Source organism: Scatophagus argus, chromosome 6 (genome assembly GCF_020382885.2).
Source record: "Scatophagus argus isolate fScaArg1 chromosome 6, fScaArg1.pri, whole genome shotgun sequence".
In the NCBI taxonomy this organism is placed as follows: Eukaryota; Metazoa; Chordata; class Actinopteri; family Scatophagidae; genus Scatophagus; species Scatophagus argus.
This window is the reverse complement of record NC_058498.1, coordinates 6,111,411-6,131,687: the sequence shown is the minus strand read 5'-3', so window position 1 is coordinate 6,131,687 and position 20,277 is coordinate 6,111,411. Positions and strand designations below refer to the sequence as shown.

The window sequence follows — 20,277 nt, the reverse complement described above, 5'->3', positions numbered from 1 at the left end:
CTCTCCTGCAGGACAAAGGATGGTAATGAGCCAAATGAATTGTGGCTTAGCTACAGTCCAATATAAGTCAGTGTGACTCAAATGAGAGAAGCAATCGGGCGGCTTAGTAAGAGTAAAGGAGCTTTCCTTCTTTCTCTCTCTCTTTGGATGTTAACAATGACTGGTGTGTGGGTACTCATAATCATAAAACAGTGTAAACTGAAGGTAAAAAAAAGGAGCATGGATGATGAACACACACACACACAGATGGCTAGCAAAAATAGTTCAGTACAGGATAGGACAGGGGAGTATAGTAAGGTTTGTCTTATTACAAATTATGCATGTAGAGCATGTAGAGGGGCATGTTTTAAGGGGCGCAGGGTGCAGTACAGCACAGCATTCCCAGCACAGGTCTCTTTGATGCCAACGCGGTTGACAAAGCAGTTACTAAAACATGGCCACAGGCTGCAAGAACTGTGCACTAATCATGCTTCACTAATTAGAAATACAAAACTATGAGAAGTGCAGTGCTTGACACTGGCATGCCTAACTTTTAACTTTTCTAGCATTCATGTTATAGATCAGAAGATCCCTTTTAATACACTGATACTGAACATGACCTTAATGAGATATCAGACACCACACAAAATTTCTACCCTTTTTGGATTTTAGCATGAAAGGAACAACACATACCATGTGTAGCTACAGTAGTACCAAGCCAGCAGTGCATTATGGGAATAGCAACTTGCTGTTAAAGCGGAGCTGATATGAGAGTTTTCCAAAGACAGATCAAAGCTGCATACCTGAGCACCTCCATTAAGCTGATAAAATCTAGGAGTGAAAGATCACGAAAACGAAACCCCACACACCGCTGCCAGGTAAGTTCGACCTGAATGCAAGATAATCCAGTGTTTTATAGGGGCTGTGAGTGTTTCTCTCCATACTGAGAAGTCCATAAATGATGGTGTCTGATTCACACAACAGGACTGAGAGCCAAAGGATGATTGTAGTTAAACCATCAAGGAACTGAGCAGCAATGCATTTAGGCCACTGACGACGCGTAAATCTTATAAATAACTAGGGACTAAGACAATTAGTCGAGATCCAAATGAAGCACTGTGCTCATTTCATATGACCAACTTCACATCAAGAATGCTAGTAAATTACTGTGTGGATCGGGGTAAGAGAGTTCAAACTAAAAAAGAGCCTCTGCTACAAATCATGGTTAGCTAAGTGTACTATGCATTCCTATAACTATTACTTGAGGCCTACAGTTGGGTCAAGGGCATGCTTACACCAGCTATCGACACTTTTGGATGAAATCTGAAACACAACACATCATGTTTGCTTACACAGATAAACAGAGACACATTTTAATGACAGAAGTGGAGGGGGGGAGGTATTTGGGCTGATTTGGTTGATTTTAGTTGATCACAAAACAAAAAAACACAGGATTACCGCTCTTAGGACCAAAGGCTTCTGGTGAGATGGCAAACAAAATGACTGAAGCACACAGGCGGTAGAGCAGTGGAAACTAAGTTAAATTTCACAAGCACTTAACCTCTGGACTGGGCTTCAGCCATCTCAGGGCCCAATGCCAGTCTGCCAGCAGCCTCCTCTGGCACCACCAAGTCCCAGTCACACCCCAGTGGTACACCCTGCCAAGGCCAAAACTTCATACTGACGCGTTAGAGGTGTCAAAATGGTCAGAAAGAGTGCGAGAAAAAACCGAGACTGATAAACTTCAAGTAAGGGTCAGAGAAAAGGCAGAGGAAGAGAAACAGAGACACAGAGCAAAGGGCTTGTTGCCCAGTGTCAATAAATTCAAAACTTTGATATACACTTCCTGCCAAAAGAGCTCCATTCTCAGCCAAGTGAAAGGATGTTCAGACGGGGCGCCTGCACTGTCTCCACAAAGTACCCTGGATTATCTTCACATTCCTGTGCTGTCGACTCATCTGTAAGGGGTTTACTCGCAGTTTACAAGCATCAGTACACATGTACACAAGAGCAGCAGTATGCATAAAACTGGTACGAATATTTTATGTCACCATAATAAGAGACAAATAATACATGGTACTCTTGTTCACAACAAAGAGAAGATGCATTTTTCAGGAAATTTAAAAAATCCTTTTAAAGGAGATGGTGAGAGTCAAGCCAACTGATGATCCTCAGACTACTGAAAGTAAAAAAATACAGAGGAAGAAGTAAAGAAGAATATTGGCTTGCACAAACATATGCCGGTGTAGGTCTCAGGCAGGTGAATGTGAAGAAGCAGTAAATCAGAGAGATGGGAAAAAGATAAAGAAGAAAAAGGACATAAGACAGAGAGGGAAAAAATGCTCCTGGGGTGGTCTCCTCCTCCGGTTTCTGAGCACGATGTGAGCTCATGTCTAGTCACTGTTATAAGGTCTCTCTATAGACACAGTGCTTTGTTCTCCTTTGTGTATTCTTAGGGCAGTTACACACAGTAGTTAGAAGTAAGGGAGCTCTGACTGATCGGCCACTGGCTGTTATTGGCTGATTTTTGTTCTAAACAGTTTGAACGGCGGCCCCTAAAGGCCGATCAGAAGAGCCCATCAGATAAACATGCAAAAATATGAAGGCCTTGCACCTTAGTCTGTGTCCAGATTACGCACTGTTTAACTAGCAGAAGGGAGCTTGACACACCCTAAATGCACTGAGACCATGCACCTTAGGCCATGTGCTCTAGACTGTTTAAACAGGACCATAAGACAAATTTTTTTTTCTGTTTTTTACAATTCAAAGGCAAATTTTCATTTAAATTCAGAGGTGAGATGAATTTTTACGGTTGACAAAGCACCGAAAAATCTCTCCAGGATCAAGTTTTCAGTGGGACTATTTCTTTAACGGAGAATACGCAGATCAAACTGAGGATTCCCAAAGACAGACATATTCAATGTACATTCCCCAGACATTTAATCAGGGCAGCCAGTATCCACCATGACACATAAACGACAACGTAGCAAAAAGAAATTCTCAAAATACACATGTGACTAATACTAACAGAAAATGAAATTACTGAGTAGAGTAACGCATGCCATAGCGTAACAGTGCAGAGTGCAGCACAGCATTAATCTTTATGACATGGAGTGATTAACTGGATGCAGGATTTGTGTTGGCCACTCAGCGTGCCGAGGGAGGCAACCTGGGAGCTGTGGCGAGGAAGGAAAACATCAGTCCACGGTTGGCTAAATTACAGAAATACATGCACATTTATGCAGTCATATGGACTCATTTACACCAACGCATCATGCATCTAATGGCAAATAAGAAGCTTGTTCAACATGACACACTGGAAAACTTTTTCATTCTAACTTCACATCTGACATGTCTTTATGGCCAATACTCCACAACCACACACATGCACACACACACACACACACACAGATACAAGTGAATTAAAAGAAGGACAGTTTATGAGTTGCGACCCTCACTTGCGGCAGGAAACCACGATGCCAAAGTACACACATAAAAAACACAAGCATACACAAATCTCCTTTTTTTCTGTGCTATCGTGCAGATGCAGTTGAGCAACTCCCTCGCACACGTTGTATGAGAAATCTGCATCTGAAGTTAGCAGAATATCCTAAGAGACACAAAATGGAAGAACAGGGCACAAAGGAACAAATGAAAAATAAATAAAGAATGTAGGGAAAAAAGGATATAGATGGAAGCAGAAACAGGAAAGATGGCTGGAAGATCTTGCAAAGATGGAAATATTTACCAATCAAACATTTTCAGAAACAACTCAAGTAAAAACTTCTGAAACACATTTGGAAATGTGTCTGAGAAAAGTGGAGGGAGGTTGTGTGCGAGTGTGTGTGTGTGTGTGTGTCCTCTGGAGAGATCAAAGACGGGGAAGAAGAGAGACAGAAGGGAAAAAGAAATGCAAAAAAAGAGATTAGAAATGCACACCTGCTGGTTTTGGCTCAGGTGAGACTCAATCAGTCTGTGTTCCAACAAACTCACAAGAGTCTCCTGTGAATAAAAAGGCTAACAGACAAACTTCTGTTCCCAAACTAGACCACAAACAGTTTAGTGACTGAGTCTCAGACTTAATCCATGAAAAAGATGTGACTTAATCTTTTTGATGCATGCGTATATTTCAGACATCACATTAAACCTGTTTGGGAATGACAATCTGCACTCACAGTTACATAAACGTTAACATCAATTACACGAGCGAGCCAAAGGTAGTTTAAAGGCCTTGGTCACTAGTAGAGGACTTATGATAAATTTATCCAGCTATATTTTAAATCCAGGCTGCTAGCTAACGAAGCTCTTTGCTAAAATGAAGCAGCTGCTGTAGTTGCTCCAGTTCCAGCAATTGATGGCTAATGTAGCAACAGTTAGCTTACACAATCTGATATTTCTATATGTATCTTACTATCTTAGCCAGCACTTAGCCATCACAGGTGCTAGCCTGTGTGCACCTACACTGTGATGGAAATAATATCCATGCTTATGTGCAAGGTTTAGCAGGGGAAGCCCATCACTTTTTCCCCAACTACACCTCTTGTGGCCTGCCATAGTGCTATGCACAAGCCTGCTAGGAGTCCTCCAAATATAGGCACATTTCAGCCTTTTCTGTAGTTACACTGGGAAGAGACACAGGGTAAAATAAATCCCTGGAGGGCGAACAGAGTCATATGAGTGAACACAGCTGCCAGCAAGGGTAGGCCTATACAACAGTCAACTAGGAAAACAAACACTTCTCCACAACTAGGAAAAAAGTACTGTGTCCTGTAGCGGCTAAGAAGTGAAGACATACCAACGCCCCTGGCAGAAAGCAATGGTTTTGTCAAGGCTATGCAGCAGCAGACTATACCCCCAAATATATGACTCTGAAGCACGATTGAATTTAATGAAGCATTCATTACAAGGTCAGGTTATTTTCTGGGAGCATTATGCAGCATGCACACATGAAATTTACAGAAAAACAACAAGCCAGACGTTTTAACTGTTTTGACTTCCTCCAGTAATAAGTGTCATTCTTCCTCCCTCATTAAGCACAACACTATTATTCTTAAATGCAGGCTGTTCCCCATAGTAAAGAACCATATATGAGCACCAACGGTAGGCTACTGGAACAGTTTTTGAATGAAAATATTTCATGAGAAAATGTATGACAACTTACATTAAATTTAATTGTCTGAACTGGAACTCAAACCCCAGGCTTTAAATTCAAATGCAGAAATCTCATGGAAAATATACAGAAAACAGTATGGAGAAACCGTCTCTCACGCACACCTGCAGTGCTATTGTTTCACAAACATGTCAACCCAAGTTCTTACGACAGCAGGCAGGCTTGTGGGGTGGGGGGGTGGTATCAACTGAATATGCAGCAGGTTTATTTCCTATGCTGTCTTAACATGGGAAACGTCCAATTCAGATTCATGAGTCGATCATCGCTGTGTGCAGAAGCACACGTGTGAGAGCTGAGAGAGAGAGAGAGAGAGAGAGAGAGCAAATTCCCCAAGGACATTCACAAGTTTCTGGTATGTAAATGATGAGTGGCTTTGCAGTTGTGAATGTGAGGGGAGGGAGAGCAGTGTTGCTGTTTTTTAAGTATGCAGGAGACATGTGACAGCTCCTCTCAAAGAAGAAGCTTTCGTTCGGCAGTCCTGCTATGACAGTCAATCGGAATGCCTGGTTTGGGATCTCATTACAGATTTAACAATATTCATACAGTATCTTCACATTCTCAGGGTGGGTAAAATGACAACTTGTTATTTATTATACTGATACATATTCATAGCATTGTCAAGTTCTGCTGTTTTTAAGTGAAGCAGTTTTTCATGAAATGGTTCAACCTGCATTACTCCCTGTGTAAAGACGATCAAAAAGGGTTATTTCATTTTACTGCATTGAAGTTTAACATAGCCTCAAAAGCCTGGAAATGAGAGCAAGTGAATTGATATTACTCGGATTCATAGAGTGTTTTTGCTGGTGAGCACACTGGTGGATCTTCACTGATATACCCAAGCATGAGCAAAATTTCAATTAGTAGCTAATTATGTAAACGGGGCAGCCAGTATCGACACAAAAATCTTAAACAGGAGATTCAATACATAAAAGGTCTAGAGATTAATGGGGAACTTCACCTTAAAATATTACGCTTTAATGTAGTTATTTACCAAAGCACATTTTCTGGAATTTTTCCACGGTGACACTGATTCACACATGAAAAAACAAGTTCCATGAAATGCAGAATATGTAGACAGGGTTTGTCTCCTGTTCAGCTGCCAAGAGATACCAGCAGAAACCTCAGCTGGCTGACAGTGCCAACACCAGGGCTAGACAGACTGAGAAAAGCTGGCACGGCACCAGCCACCCAAACCTGGCAGCGTGCAGGCCTTCTGGATGAAAAAAGGTCTGAAAGGAAAAGACTGGTAAGACTGGACAAAATGAGAATTCAGATGTCCTTTACACAAAGTTGACTGGGCATCTGCCAGAGAAAAAAAAAATTAATTAATGCTAAAGGAGTGATACGCAGCTTGCTATGCAATTGGCTGAACACTGGATCTGCCCAACCACCTGTACTGATTTCATTCTGGATGAGTATACACACACTCACACACACCTTACGATGCTTCTGTACGGCCCAAGAAGTTGCACTGCAAACACTACAGCTGACGGCCAACTATCACACACGTTCTGATCTTGTGTGAGAGGGCATAACTCTTAGATACCAGCAGGTGGCGGTAGTATATATATTCATCATTCAAAAAGGGGCTTCAGATACACAAGTCGTTGTTATGATAAAGCAGAGTATGGCTGCCACTGGCTCACCTCTCTCGTTCATCAGTTAGACAGTCGCTTTGCTCCAGAAGGCCACGGCGTTGTGAATAACTATCTGTGCACCGTGATGATCGCTGGAAAATAAAACAAGCGTTCAAGCGCCATCGTGACTTTAGCCGTTTGCTTGCTTTGCTCACTTCCTTTTTTTCTTGTGGTGCACGGACTTAGCTGAACAGCCAACCAGAGTAACTTCTCTCAAAGACAGGCTGCTCTGCTGAGTCAACATGCTCAGTTGGCTGAAAAGATGATCCTATTTGTCCATTTAACTCAACAACCAATTGTTTTTGTTTCGTAACAGTGAAATCAAATCAGAATGCACCACAAAGACAACCTGCACACACAGAATGAGATGGCCAGAGAGGAAAACTGAGAAAACTGGCGAGTTTCTTAATTGAGAGGCCAAGATGTGTAATGTGCTGCCAGATGAATTCAAGATGGTCCTGACGCAACAAGAGCAGTATGTTTTTATGAGGCTGGGATTCAGCACGAGACGTAATGGTTATCATTTGGGCACTAAGGGCTAAGGACTCAGTTATCATGCCTAACCTAAATCAGCTCTCCTCTGTGTTCAAATGACATCCCAATGGGGAGGAAATGTCCACTGTAATGCTTAGCTGCTGCAGACTTGAGTGAAAAACCACCATGCTCACACCTGCAGGTGACTTTGCCGTTTATTTGCGTGAATGTCACAATCACGCTGGAGTTCTGCATAAACTTAAGATTGAAAGCAGATTTGTTGGAAGTGGACACGTTCTTGATTACAGCCAGAAAAAATGGGCTATAGTCTTTAGTGATCTGGCCTGCTGGCAGGAAAATGTCCATTCCAGTGTTAAAAACACTGACGCCTGCTTGGCTTTCCTTATGCTTGTCTTCCATTACTGGTGAGTCAGACCAGATCAAACAAGCCACCCGTTTGACAAACACATCACTGAGCTCAGAGACACTGATAGCTAAACACAGCTGCAGCCGCTCCATGTAGCTTTCTACGAGTCTGTGTTTATGTGAGCCGCGCGTGCGTGTGTGTGTGTGTGTCGAGATAAAGATAGTGTGACTTCAGGTGTTTACATGTGCTTGGAGTATTGGAAGTGTCTGAAGCAGTCTACCCATTTTTCATCTCGCACTCAAAGCCCTGACACTCCTCCCTGCCTCCTAATTAGCAAGCAGTATCACATTTTCCCCCTTGCCATTTTCTCCCCGAGAATAAAAACAGCGCAAGTCTTTTCATCCTCCGACCAGCCTTGTCTTACAGAGACAGGAGCAGAAAGTCCAAAGTTCAACTCATTAGCCCAGGTCACTTCCTGACTTTTCTTCAAAGGCGGTGAACGGGCAGAAGACAAAAGGCACAGGACAGCTTCACATGCTACCACCCACGGACACAATTACACCGGGAGATGGGAACGATGAGCAGAGAAGATGAGAAGATGACGGAGAAGATAGTCAAAGGAAAAAGCTGGAACTGCAGTGCAGAAAGCATCTCGTCAGGCTTCTGAGAAGGCCTCAAGGCACAAGAGAAAACCAAAAGAAAGCATTGATTACAATGACTTTTTTTCCTGCATGGCTCATTTATCTACCTTCCATTAATATGATATCATATGATTATATTCAGTATGAAAGGACATGAAGCACATAACTTGAAAACGAGGCTAGCTGTTTCCCCTTGCACCTAGACTCTGTGCTAGGCTATGCTAATCACCTCCCAGCTTCAGCTCTATATTAAGTGAACTGACATGAAAGCGGCATAAATCTTCTCATCAAACACTCAGCATTTCTTAAAATGTCAAACTATTCTTTTCAGCTTTTCCCCATCATTGTTTTAACCGCCACTAAAAAAAGTCTGCGTATAAAAACAGCCAGTAATGTGTTTCACCCAAGAGCCCATGAATGTTCTGGGGGAAAAAAACACAGCTGTAAGCAAAACTTCATTCAAAACCTTCATTTTCTACCCTATATGACTAATGTTACGTGCTACATCGTAGACCGCAACTCCACATCCATATTCAAGCTTCCAGAGTTCAAAGCACCCTCTACCTTTAATTTGGGGCACTAATTTGCAATTCAGAGTGCCTGCAAAGTAATAAGTACTGCAAGGTATCGGGGAGCGTTTCCCAGCTATAAAACCTGCTGATTCAACTTGAAATCTTGGCAAACTTTGCCGTGACACAATAGGAGCGATGGTTATCACGGAAACTGAAGCAGGTTCCTGATTGGTCAGTATCGAAATATTGCTTAATAGCATAATTAGCTTGTTTAACCTTAGCATGAGCTGTCCCGACAGTGAAATAATTATTTTTTGTATAGCTAAAAGTTAGTAATATTTTCAGCTGTAGAGAGATGACTACTGCCCGTATGACTTATTTCTACAAAAAAGTGTTGAATGTTTTCAGTTTCAAAGTCATCTCTTTAATTTTTTGCACATAATAAGGGAAACTAAGGACTAAGGATTGTGCTGAGAAGCAGTATCAGTATCAATATTGGTATCCATAAAACTCCCATCCCTACACATGGATATATGTGTATATGGATATGGATATGTTGTGATAATCATTACTGACTGCGTCTTTAAGCGGCAGAAGTCACTATGTTTATGAATGGCTGTGAGGAGAGAAGTTAGACTAGCTGAGCTGACCTCCACAACCCCGTGGCTCCGGAGCTTGAGCGGCGTCATACAGCTCCTCGCCACAGAAAAAGATGCAAACTGCTGTGACAATGTTTGTGCTTTGTGTGTGTACGAGCTGCCACTGCTGCACACAGTAATTCTGTTGTCATTCTTACATTTTGCAGGAAGAAGCCCAAAGCCTACTATACATTCACAGTCAGATATAAGCATCAAAAATGCACCTACCCAAATACAAAAATCCTGCAAATAGGCATAAAAACAGGGATGAAAATTCAAGACAGCACTGGAAACCTACACAACTGTGAAGTTTAGGTTTACAGCAAGTTTATATATGCAACAGGGAGCTTTGAGGGAGAGGCATGAACACAGAGAGGGCGAGGGAGGGAGAAGGAGAGAGAGAGTAAAGAGGCATGAAAAACAGACTGATCTGCTTCTCCACAGTGGGAGCTCCAATTCTCTCCTCATCGAGAATGCAAAGCCTCTTCTGCACGAGTGTGTGTGCATTGTGAGGGGGATGGGGGCCTTACAAATGCATGGTGTCTGGGGGAGGGAACTGGTCCCTGTACTCTCCTTGCCCTCCCAATCGGGTATTTTGCTGACTGCCCCCTTGCCTTCACCACAAGCCCCCGCCTCTTTCTCTCTTTGAGGGAGAGTTCATTTTGAGTCTTGCCCATTGTGGAGAGTGAAGGGACTGACTTGCTAAGGGGTGGCCTGGGGTCCCTTGGCTCACACTGCCAGGTCAGCCCTGTTGGAGCTAACTAAGTAACACTGGCAGGAATCTGGACGGAAAAAAACACAAAGGCTGGATCACCAATAAAGATCCTTTTCTCTCTCATTGAGTGCATTTGTTATCGCTCTTGTGTGTGTGTATGTGTGTGTGAGGCTGTGCGAAGAAAGACAAGGCAGTGGGGGCGATAGTGAATGGGAAATAATGAGTGAGGGAGGTAATAGAGAGAGAGGCAGAATCATTAAAAAAAGTGAGAAAGAGCTGATTAAACACAGCCAGTTAATTAGTTATCCTCTTTAGTAAGCAGAGGAAAGAGTAAGCTACTTTCACCAAAAAGCTGGAGGGCTTGGCTGTATCTTTGATGCCCAGGGCTCAGTTCAATACTTAGAAAATTAGTACTGAAGAAAATTAATCAACAACTGTTTTGCTGATTGATTATCACAGGCCTAATTCATAAAAACTGAAATGCCAACTTTTTGCGGTGAGGATTTGTTAGTTTTTCCTGTTTTCATGATATCATGAAGTGAATATCTATGGGTTTTATGGTGATTTGTGACGGCATATTTCACTATTTGAGACAGATAAAAGTCTGAATAAACAACAAAACTGGAAGTAAAACTTAACATTGTGCGCTAAGAGTAAACTGGTCCGGATCAGCCTCCAAGTAAGAATTATTTTATATGATAGAGGCGGCAACAAAATATTCTCTTCTCCACTGACTAATTAATAGTTCATCAATGAAAAGTCAAGAAATAGTAAAAAATGCCGTCAGAGCACAATGTGACGCGTTTGAAGTTTTAATTTTGTCTCAACCAATTTTCCGAAACTCTTTAAATGCAGCAAAAGAGGTAGTGTGTTTAGCAGTTTGGCTTGAAAAATGACTCACATGATCAATTATTATTAATGAAAATATTATAGTTTCAACTTTATACATCATTATGATACAATACATGGACATGTGTTGTGTATACATGCGTGCATGCCTGCAGATGGCATCCTAATGTTTATTGTAAATCAAACTGATAACGACCTGACGCATCTGGAAAATATACTATTTCTCCAGCTCCAGCTATGTTTAACTCATTTACACTTGGATAGCAGTCACACAAATGTTCCTTCTAAATTCTTAACAAGAACTTAGCAGTATAGGTCAGGTTAAAACAGGTTACAAGCAACGAGAGGGTAAAGCAAGCAAAAGAGGACACAAAAAGGTGAAGGCCGAGGAGACTGCAAATCACTGCAAAAGCAATTTTAGTCAAAGCCAAACAGAGAGAGGCCTTTTTCAACTGGGAGATGTGGGAAACAGATCAAAAAGCGGTCAGATAAATGATCTGGCCATGACAGTACAGACAGATTTAAACCACAACAGCTGGCGCAGAAAGGGTAAAACATCAGTTTTATGCTCCATCCTGACCGCAGTCTAGCAGGAGCCAACAGACAGTGCATAGGCTGTACTTACAAAGGCAAAAAAAAAAAATTAAAGGGACTTGATTGAATTGAACGGGAGTCATGCTGTCCAAAAGCTCCTGAGGTATAAAAAAAACCCATCCCTGAAAGTATTTTTCTCTGCATATCTTTCTTCCAGCAGGCTTCAAGCACAAAGTGAGATATGGAAGTGGGCTGCAGGGAGAATCAAATAAAAATGAGGCCAGACACCAAATGATACATGATGTCTTTTCAGGTCTCTGTGGAGGTAATTTGGCAACTGCTCAAAATGGACATGGCCAGGTCAAAAGAAAGTCTGAATAGGAAAATTCACACAATTAACTGTGACTCGTGCTCAGGAACCCAGACATTTGACAATGACTCCAGATGAAAGGAACACATTACTAAAAGAAGTCACATTCCTCATTGTTGTAAAAACTAACTTCAGATGTCTTACATGCAACTTTTGTTGCTGTCCCTTAAGATTGAATCTTTGAAAATAAGATAAGCAGGGCTGCTGATGTGGCCAGATAATAAAATGTTGATTTTTCCAATCTTTCAATCAGTCAATTCATGACTTTAAAGAGACGTTCTCACCAAAAACAAAACTACCTACTCTTCCTTCTTACCGGCGGTGCTGTTCACAATAATCAAGACCTTGTTGTGAGCAGCTTCATGTAGGAACTGTTTTCTTTCTACAGAACTACAACGTGTAACCATGCAACAGGAAGCGCGCATCCACTTATGGACAAGACGCACATGCTCATGACAGGGCAGGGTGTAGACATTAATGGCGTCCACCCGGGCTAGCTGTAAGGATAGCTGGCGTAGTTAGCCAGCCTCTCGTCCATGACTAGATGCGCACTTCCTTCTGTGTGGCCATACAGGGCAAAAACTGTAATGTAAATGTGAACACAACACACAGGAGATCGTAGAGCAGTTTTCTGTTACATTTCGAGCCCTCTGAACCACCCAGTGGGGACTTGTATGAATTCAACTACTTAAAGTTGACAACAAAATTAGGCTGTTTTTCTTCAGTCCTGAAGCAACACTGACAGCAGACAGCAGCACTGAAATCCCAGATTTGTCCAAAAAGTCCGGGGACTTCAACATGCCTGATGTGTGTTCAGTTAGGAGGGTAGAGACACCGTGGTGCAGAGTAGTTGGACAGAAGGGGTGTCTGAGCCTCTCGATTTTAGGATTCAGGCCAAAACCTACAAGCAGCTCCACATTTCATAAAAACATGTCCCTTTGCTCTGGTGTCTTTCGCATTGTGACGGCATGATAAAGGTAATAGTCGACATCTTGTTTCCCCGTCTTATGGATTATTATTATTATTTAGTGGATCGTTATGGACAGGCCGAGATTTTTGAAAGCTGATATAGAAGTCATTCCAAGTTTTAAAACATTGCAGATGTCGCAGTGGGTCCTTGCAGCTATTGGCAGATAGCCCCGTTTTTCCATGAAAAATGAACTCAAGAAATACAATTATTAATTTAAACAATTATGGAAAACCTTAACATGCAAGTAAGATCATGTATACCCAACAGCTCATCATACCAGTTACCATGTTTAATTCCAATTCAGCATGGACAAAAATAAAAAGGGAAAAGACTAAAGCTCGCACACGCACACACACACACACACAGAACAGTATAACTGGGTCTTATGAAGTATTCATGTATCAGCATCAGCTTGGGACTCAGAACCCAATAGCTGTGTGTGAAAGCTAGTGTAAAACGGAAAAAGAAAAGAGGTGCTGATAGTTCAGCACAGCCTTGAACGGCTCATAAACCGCTGAGGCACATCACAATTTATGGTCGGAGCAAAAACAAGGAATTGTGCCATCACAGTGCAATGCAAGTCTGACTAATGCAACGCACCTGTTGCTCAGACAGACTGCAAACTGCATACAAGAGAAAGGAGGTCAGAAGAATGAAGAAAGAAAGACAGAGAATCCCTACAACTTTCAAAAGCTGAGAGTCATTTCATCTGACCGGGTGAGTGAATGAATTAAAGAGTATAACCATTCTGACCATGCTCATCTTTGGCATGACAATGTGAGCGCAGGTTGCTCGATCTACAGAAACTCGACAATTTATGCTGGAAGACGCCAGCGTAACAGAGGCTACGCTTGCTATCACTAAAGCAAAACATCCCTGTTAAAAGCACAAAGAATGATACAAAACCTTGATGGGCAGTTTAGCTGGAACTACAGCTGAGCAACAGAGTCTTGAGTGAATCAGTGTTAAACACATATCCTGGAACACAGTTTAGTTCGCTGGCCCACATCACACTCCATTTGGGCATGAAAATGGTTGATGAACACACAGAAAGGGGAAAGTGGCATCGCTCCTCCATCCATGGTTTGTTTGTTTCACTTTCAACACTGACAGGGAACAGACATGACATTATGTAACATCTGTGCCTTGAGGGGTGTGCAACAAAAAGAGCCCACATTTATATCCTCAACAAGTACAGGAATGTGTTCAGAGCCATGTTTGACACCTAAGTGTTCATTTGCCTCTTTGGATGAGTGTTATGAAGAAAAATGTTATACATAAACTCTCCTTTCATAGAACCCGGGTTATAAACCTCCTATTCAAATGAACATGCAGTCAACATCTACGCGCCCTGACTGGATGCGCAGTGGTTCGTGCATAAATTTAGCTTCGTATTATTAAGTAGCTGTTGATGTTTGAAAGTAAAACAGAGAAAAATAAGCAGTCAAAGTCAAAAGAGAGAAAGAATGAGAGATAGCAACAGTCCCACATGAAGCAGAGGGCCTGAGAGGCTCATAGTAACCTTGAATGTTTGAGCACACAGCCATGCAGGCAATGCAGTAAGAGGCAAGAAGGCTTTGAAGCTGTACTGCAGAGAACCTAGCAGGAATTCTGATGTCCTGCTGTATATCCTCTAACCCTCCTCTTCCTCCTCCTTTCCTGTCTCTGCAACTGATTCAATATAAAGTGACGAAAAGAGAAGAAACACAGAAAAAGAAACCAAGAAACAGACAAATAAAAGGAAGGAAGAGGATTAAGATTAAAATAAAGGTACAAGGAAACAAAGGGAGACAGAGGAGAGAGAAGGTATCTATATGTGAAAAGAGCTCCATTCAAAATGTCTAACCCAAAAAACAACAAAGCCCCTCAGCTGGTGTTGCCCTTGGACCAAACCCAAGCCAGAAAATCATAGCTTAATGACAGTGCAGAGCGACCCCAGCTTTTCTCTTTTCCTGCACAAACTTCCACCGCCCTCAAATTTCTATCAATATTCAATTAAGGGGTCGGGGATCCTGGACAAGCCAGCCTCAATAACAAACCGCACTTCTCTGTGGATTAAGGCCCTTAAAACTAACACAGTGAAATTTCTTTTGTAAATAGTCAGCCAACGGGGTGTAAATATTCTCTCAGTAAAAGCAAGTGAAGTGGACTTTTCACACAGTGTTGAGTGATCTCTCGTTGGCTTCAACATTAGTGACAATCTACACATGCCAGTTTGTTTCTCCACATTTCCAACAGTGATGTGTTGCTATGACTGTGGCTCTACCGCACATGTACCGTAGTCCTCGCTCTAGCATACGCCCACATGACAAAAGTAGCACCAGGCCCATGTTTTAATAACATGGAAAAGGGAAAGAGGGATTGAATTTCATATTTACATCCAAGGCTAAATCCAAATTGCCATGTAAAACCATCTACTTTAAGCCACAGAAAATGTGACATGAAGTGCTCATTAGTTACATATGAGACTGTTTGCTTTCCCAAAACACTTTAGAGTTACATGGCAGAAATCAATGTCATAAATCATTCAGACAGATATGAAATATTTTCTTAGTGGAGAAGACTATTCTTAACTTTATAATTTATGCGCTTGAGAACCTGCAAGGTCTGAGAGACAAAGGCTGAAATGGATCGAAGATACACCAGAAAGCATGTATTAGCATCAACACAATGAGAGACACAGCAGCTGCTTTAAATAACTAACACATTAAGTAGAAGGAAAATGTAATATGTAAATGATGGAAACATGATGAACGCACTTGAATGCAAAACACTTCTGTGCTGAGTAACTGCTGTACAGCAGACGCAAACCAAGACATCGCATGTAAGGAAAACAGAAATATGTCTCAAATCCCGATTCTGTGCTAAAGCTGGCAATTATGAACTGAATGAAGTGCAGCAGATTGCAAAGAATACCATAAACATACCTGGGAACTGTTTTTACAATATAAATATGATAAATATCCTATGAAAATACGACAACTTCAATCCACATGTTTCCTGATAACTGAGTAACTCAATGACAGATTGAACAGGTTGACCCAGTGACTCAGAAACACTGACAAGGCAAGCCTTAAATTACACATCTGCCAGAGAATGAGGGGTGGAGTTGAGAGGGGTAGAATTACGCTTTAAACGGACATGCTGGGATTCCCACTTAATAACAAAACCTTCACATCTTCTCTGAAATGGTACAGTGAGAACTCTTCATGGTCAAGTCTCTGTTCCAAAAAGGAAAACACAGAAAAACGTGCCGCCAATAGATAATGAACAGCAGCTGACTCCAGAAATCAGAACTTGCATTAAGGTCAATGGTGCTGTTTGGATAAAAACTAACTTTAGGGAGGAAAAAAAATGAAAGCGTGGAAAATCACTGCATCATTGGCTGCACAGGGGAAAAAAAGGAGAAATGCCAAAGAGGCAGAAGATAAAGTGAATTCTAGTTGAACTGACACACCTGCAGGCTGTGAGTCAGGCCACATCTGAGCATCAGAGCAGGTGTCCACACAGACAGCACTGCCGACGGATTCCTGCAGTTGTTTTCATGGGCAAATGCAGACTGTTTTTACTGGATGCACATCTCTTACGTTTGTGGAAAACCACTCCGACAAATCCGTGAAATGCACGGCTTCAATCAAACTCACATTAGCTTTGTGCCAAGTCAGATTTTCACAGCTTGTACAACAACATGACAGCCTCACAACTGTTTTCCCACGATACGGGGAGAGGGGGGGGACGCCAAACGCATATTTTCACTAATGATCTTAAAGGGTCATATGAAATTAAAACGAGTTGTTAAAAATATTATTTCACATTAATTGTACTTTTGCATCTGATGGAACAATTTGTACTCCAGGAATAAAGACAGAACTGGACAGAGGCTAAGAAAGGGGGTTTAATTTTCACTGTGTGCACCAGCAAGAGCAGGAGAAAATTAAAATACACAGCAAAAAAAGGCAGACTGCACAAAGAGCAGAAGGAGCGATGGAAGGAACGGGAATGAGGCAGAAGCCGAGCGCAAACTGGAGCTCAGGGAGGGATGAGCGGTGACAAAGGCGGATCCAGGGGGATCAGAGGAAGCCCTCAAAGCCGACTCCCAGAGCCGAGATGAAGGCAGCTCAGTGTGGAAGCAGAGAAGATGAAACACCATTTGGGGGCAGGGCCCCCCCGCTGCCTCGCCTCTGTGTTCAGGGCCTGTGAGCGCCTCTGCCTCTGAAGTGCCAAACACCCCCCTCACACCCTGCAGCACCCAGAGCTGCACCCTGCACCTTCTGCCATTTGGTGACTCAACACAGCAAAGTGTGGTTTTCTTTTCTGTGTTCACGCAGTGTGCTTAAACCCAATTAGGGCTGAAACACACGATTATTTTCACTCTTGATTAATCTGCTGATTATTTCCTCTATCAATCAGGACTGATTAATCAGATTTGGTCTATAAAACAGCAGAATATAGTGAAAATGCCTGTTACAATGTGCTTCAGCCCAGGTAGGCCCATTCAAATTTCTCGTTTTGTCCGAAGAGCCCGAAACCCGAAGCACAAAAGACGAAAAGGGCAAATCTCAGAACTGAGGAGGAGGTACTTAAATTGAACGAGTTTACTTGTCAAAATAGGTGTCGCTTTCAGTTTTCTGTTGGCCAACTAATCGATTCATTGACTGGTCCTTTCAGCTCTAGTTCACAACCCAGTTTGCCATCATGGAATAAACTGCCACCAGCTGCATCAAGTGTCAAATCAGAAATTTGTCAAACATCTAATTGGTGAATGGACCAACAATTTCAGCTCTGAAATCCCAAAGTATCAGGTCAGGCGCAGTCAGAGCTGAAACAAAGAATCAGTTAGTCAGTGACATTAAATTCAGTTCACCAGCTCTTCCTATGTGATGTGATGGGTGTTTTTCACCAGGCTGTTTTCTGACATTTTAGCCTACTAACCAAGCAGTTGATTTAATTAACCAAATCACCACCAACAGCCCTGATTCCAGCTGCTGCTGCTGCTGCTGCTGGAGAAGACGTCTTTTTCTCCACACACGAACAAAATCTGACTTCTTGTTGGTATTTCATCACGAACTGTCTCAAAAAATCTGATTTTCAAACTGGGCCTGCGGGCTGCAGCCGCATGAGATAAAAAAAATTGTTTTTTTTTCGTTATGTGATGTTCAGCAGACCTACTTAGCACAGATTCTCAGACACACTGGAAGGCAGCTGAATTGTAACTAGCTTTTCATCTGCACAAGTCTTACCACCTCGACACAGTTAAACGTACCAAGCTGGTGTCATTTATTAGGATTAATAAGGGCACAATCACAATCACCTTTCACTTGTCCTTTCTGCAAACAGAGGCAGACACACAGCAAAATGTGCTGAAATAATTAAGCTTTAATAATAATTAAAAAACGCATCTATACAACCAGATTAGGGAACAAATAAAAGGTGAAACACAAGCCGTCCTGAACACCAAACCTCCAGCGTGTTGATGTCCCAGATAAACGCGTCCTAACTCCAAAGCGCCTGTTGTTGCACTGCAACACCAAGCAAGACAACACTGGCAACCAAAGAGCTTATTGTTTCCTAACATTTCTGTCAACAAAGTTTCCCTCTGTGATTATTGCTTTATTTTGTTCCGTTTGAACAACGCTGTTTGAGCCAGTTTGTCTTTAAATCCAACTCGGGGTGGCACAGAAAAACCCCACAGCTTTACGCAAAAACACAACACAAGCACACTTTAAAAAACACACACACACAAAACATTTCGCCTCCACGTTTACCTGCATAGTAAAGACCCCCAGCTCCTGAGAGGACAGCTTTTTCATCTGATCGGCCAAAACTTGCGCCTCTTCCAGGATGGAAAACTCCGTCTCAGCTCCGCAATATCCACAAGAAAAAGCCGAGCAGATTAAAACGAAGCTCCACGAAAAAGCCAACAAGCCCCTGTGTAACCGAAGGTGTTTATCCGGGAAAGCGGCGCGCGAAGTCGGCGTCAAAAGCAGAGGTTTCTCCCCTGACCGCCTCGCCATCATGGCTGTGGGTCTACAGGCTGGAGAAACACGGAGTCTGGGCTGGTGGCGGAAAGAAAAACTTCAAGGGAAACTACTTCACAACTTCGCAGCGTACACTACGTGTGCCTTTTCTCTCCGGTACGAGTCTCCACAGTCTCCAGCAGCACAGACCATCGCAACTCCCCGAAATCCCTCAAGAGATGAAAGTAGATCCATCCGTCAAAGAGGATTTATTTCTTTTTTTTGAATGTTGTCGGTGCTCCGTCTTCGGTCGATCGCTGCAACTCCTGGAAGTCTGGCAAAGTGTGTGAGAGCCGGAGATTCACCACAATGGGGGTGAAAGTGGGAGGCGTGGAAACAACAAGAGTCCGACCGGCGCCTGGATCTCCGGATCAATGGATCAGGGTTTCATGATGCCTTCATCTTCAGCTGGGAAAAGGGATACGCACAAAACGGACGTGACCCTCCAAACTGGCAAACACGACATGTGAAGTTTTTTTTATTTTTGAATGACCGATCCGTGAATCTGTTGTAGGCTGTATGAAGCGCATTTATACGCGACGCGATCAGCAGGGCCGTAGCAAGGATTTTAAAAATGTCGAGAAACGCCCGGGTCCCCTCAACGCACCTACCCACAACCACCGTCCTCTTCAAACATATGGAGCCAGACACTGAAAAGAAAAAATATGTGCAAGCATTTGGATATTGTTACATTTTATTTAATATGTTAAGCCTAAAAATGAAAACATGAAGTTTGATTTAATTATTTATTTGTTTCTAAATTGCTCTCTAAAATCAAGTCGGTTAAACCACAGATTAAGCTTAGAGTGCTTTACGACACACCTTACAACACTGAATCTGTGGCTGCAATAAAGAAAACCCCCATCAAAAAAGCCTTTAAATGGACAAACCTCAACAGAGCAGGTATCCTTCTTCCAGGATGGACAGATATGGGTAGGTATTGAGTCTAAATATTGCCGGAAGTCAATAAAATTCCCACCAAGCGTAAGCCCCCATAGCCGCCATACTTCATTCATTCATTCTTAATCATTTCATTGAGCCTAATATACAACATAAGACCCCTTTAAATGTAAACTCTTCATCAACTTTTAATAGTCATGTATTTAAAATGATTGTTGCTTTTACTCTTTTTTTACAGGCTCCATGTTGTGAAGTGGTTTACAAAGATCAATGGCAGCCAAATTTCCATCAAAGTATTCTGCCCATTCCAGTGACTTTTATGTTGTTTCTTTTTCTTTTATCTTGAAGTGGGCTTTTTATATCATTAGTTTTTATGAGGGTAAAGGATAATTGCATTCTTTTCTGCAAGTAACAATGTCTGTGTGGAATTGTCTTTAAACACAGTTGGAGATTCCAACAAAGTAGGCCTAATCAGGCAAGAAAAATGCAGAAAGTGGAGGGAAA

At 42.2% G+C, this 20,277-nt stretch overlaps 1 protein-coding gene across 2 annotated transcripts in view; it reads right to left on the bottom strand.

The window, feature by feature from the left end:
* The window catches only part of cachd1 (cache domain containing 1), a 77,401-nt gene extending 57,977 nt beyond the window's left edge, over positions 1 to 19,424 (bottom strand). For both annotated transcript variants that reach the window (XR_006843611.1, XM_046391827.1), the window contains exon 1: positions 18,622 to 19,424. Coding sequence is in view for 1 of the 2 variants with exons in the window: in XM_046391827.1 (XP_046247783.1) it covers positions 18,622 to 18,873 (252 nt within the window). In the remaining variant the exon portion in view is untranslated. The remainder of the gene's footprint in view (positions 1 to 18,621) is intronic.
* Positions 19,425 to 20,277: the final 853 nt, after the last annotated feature.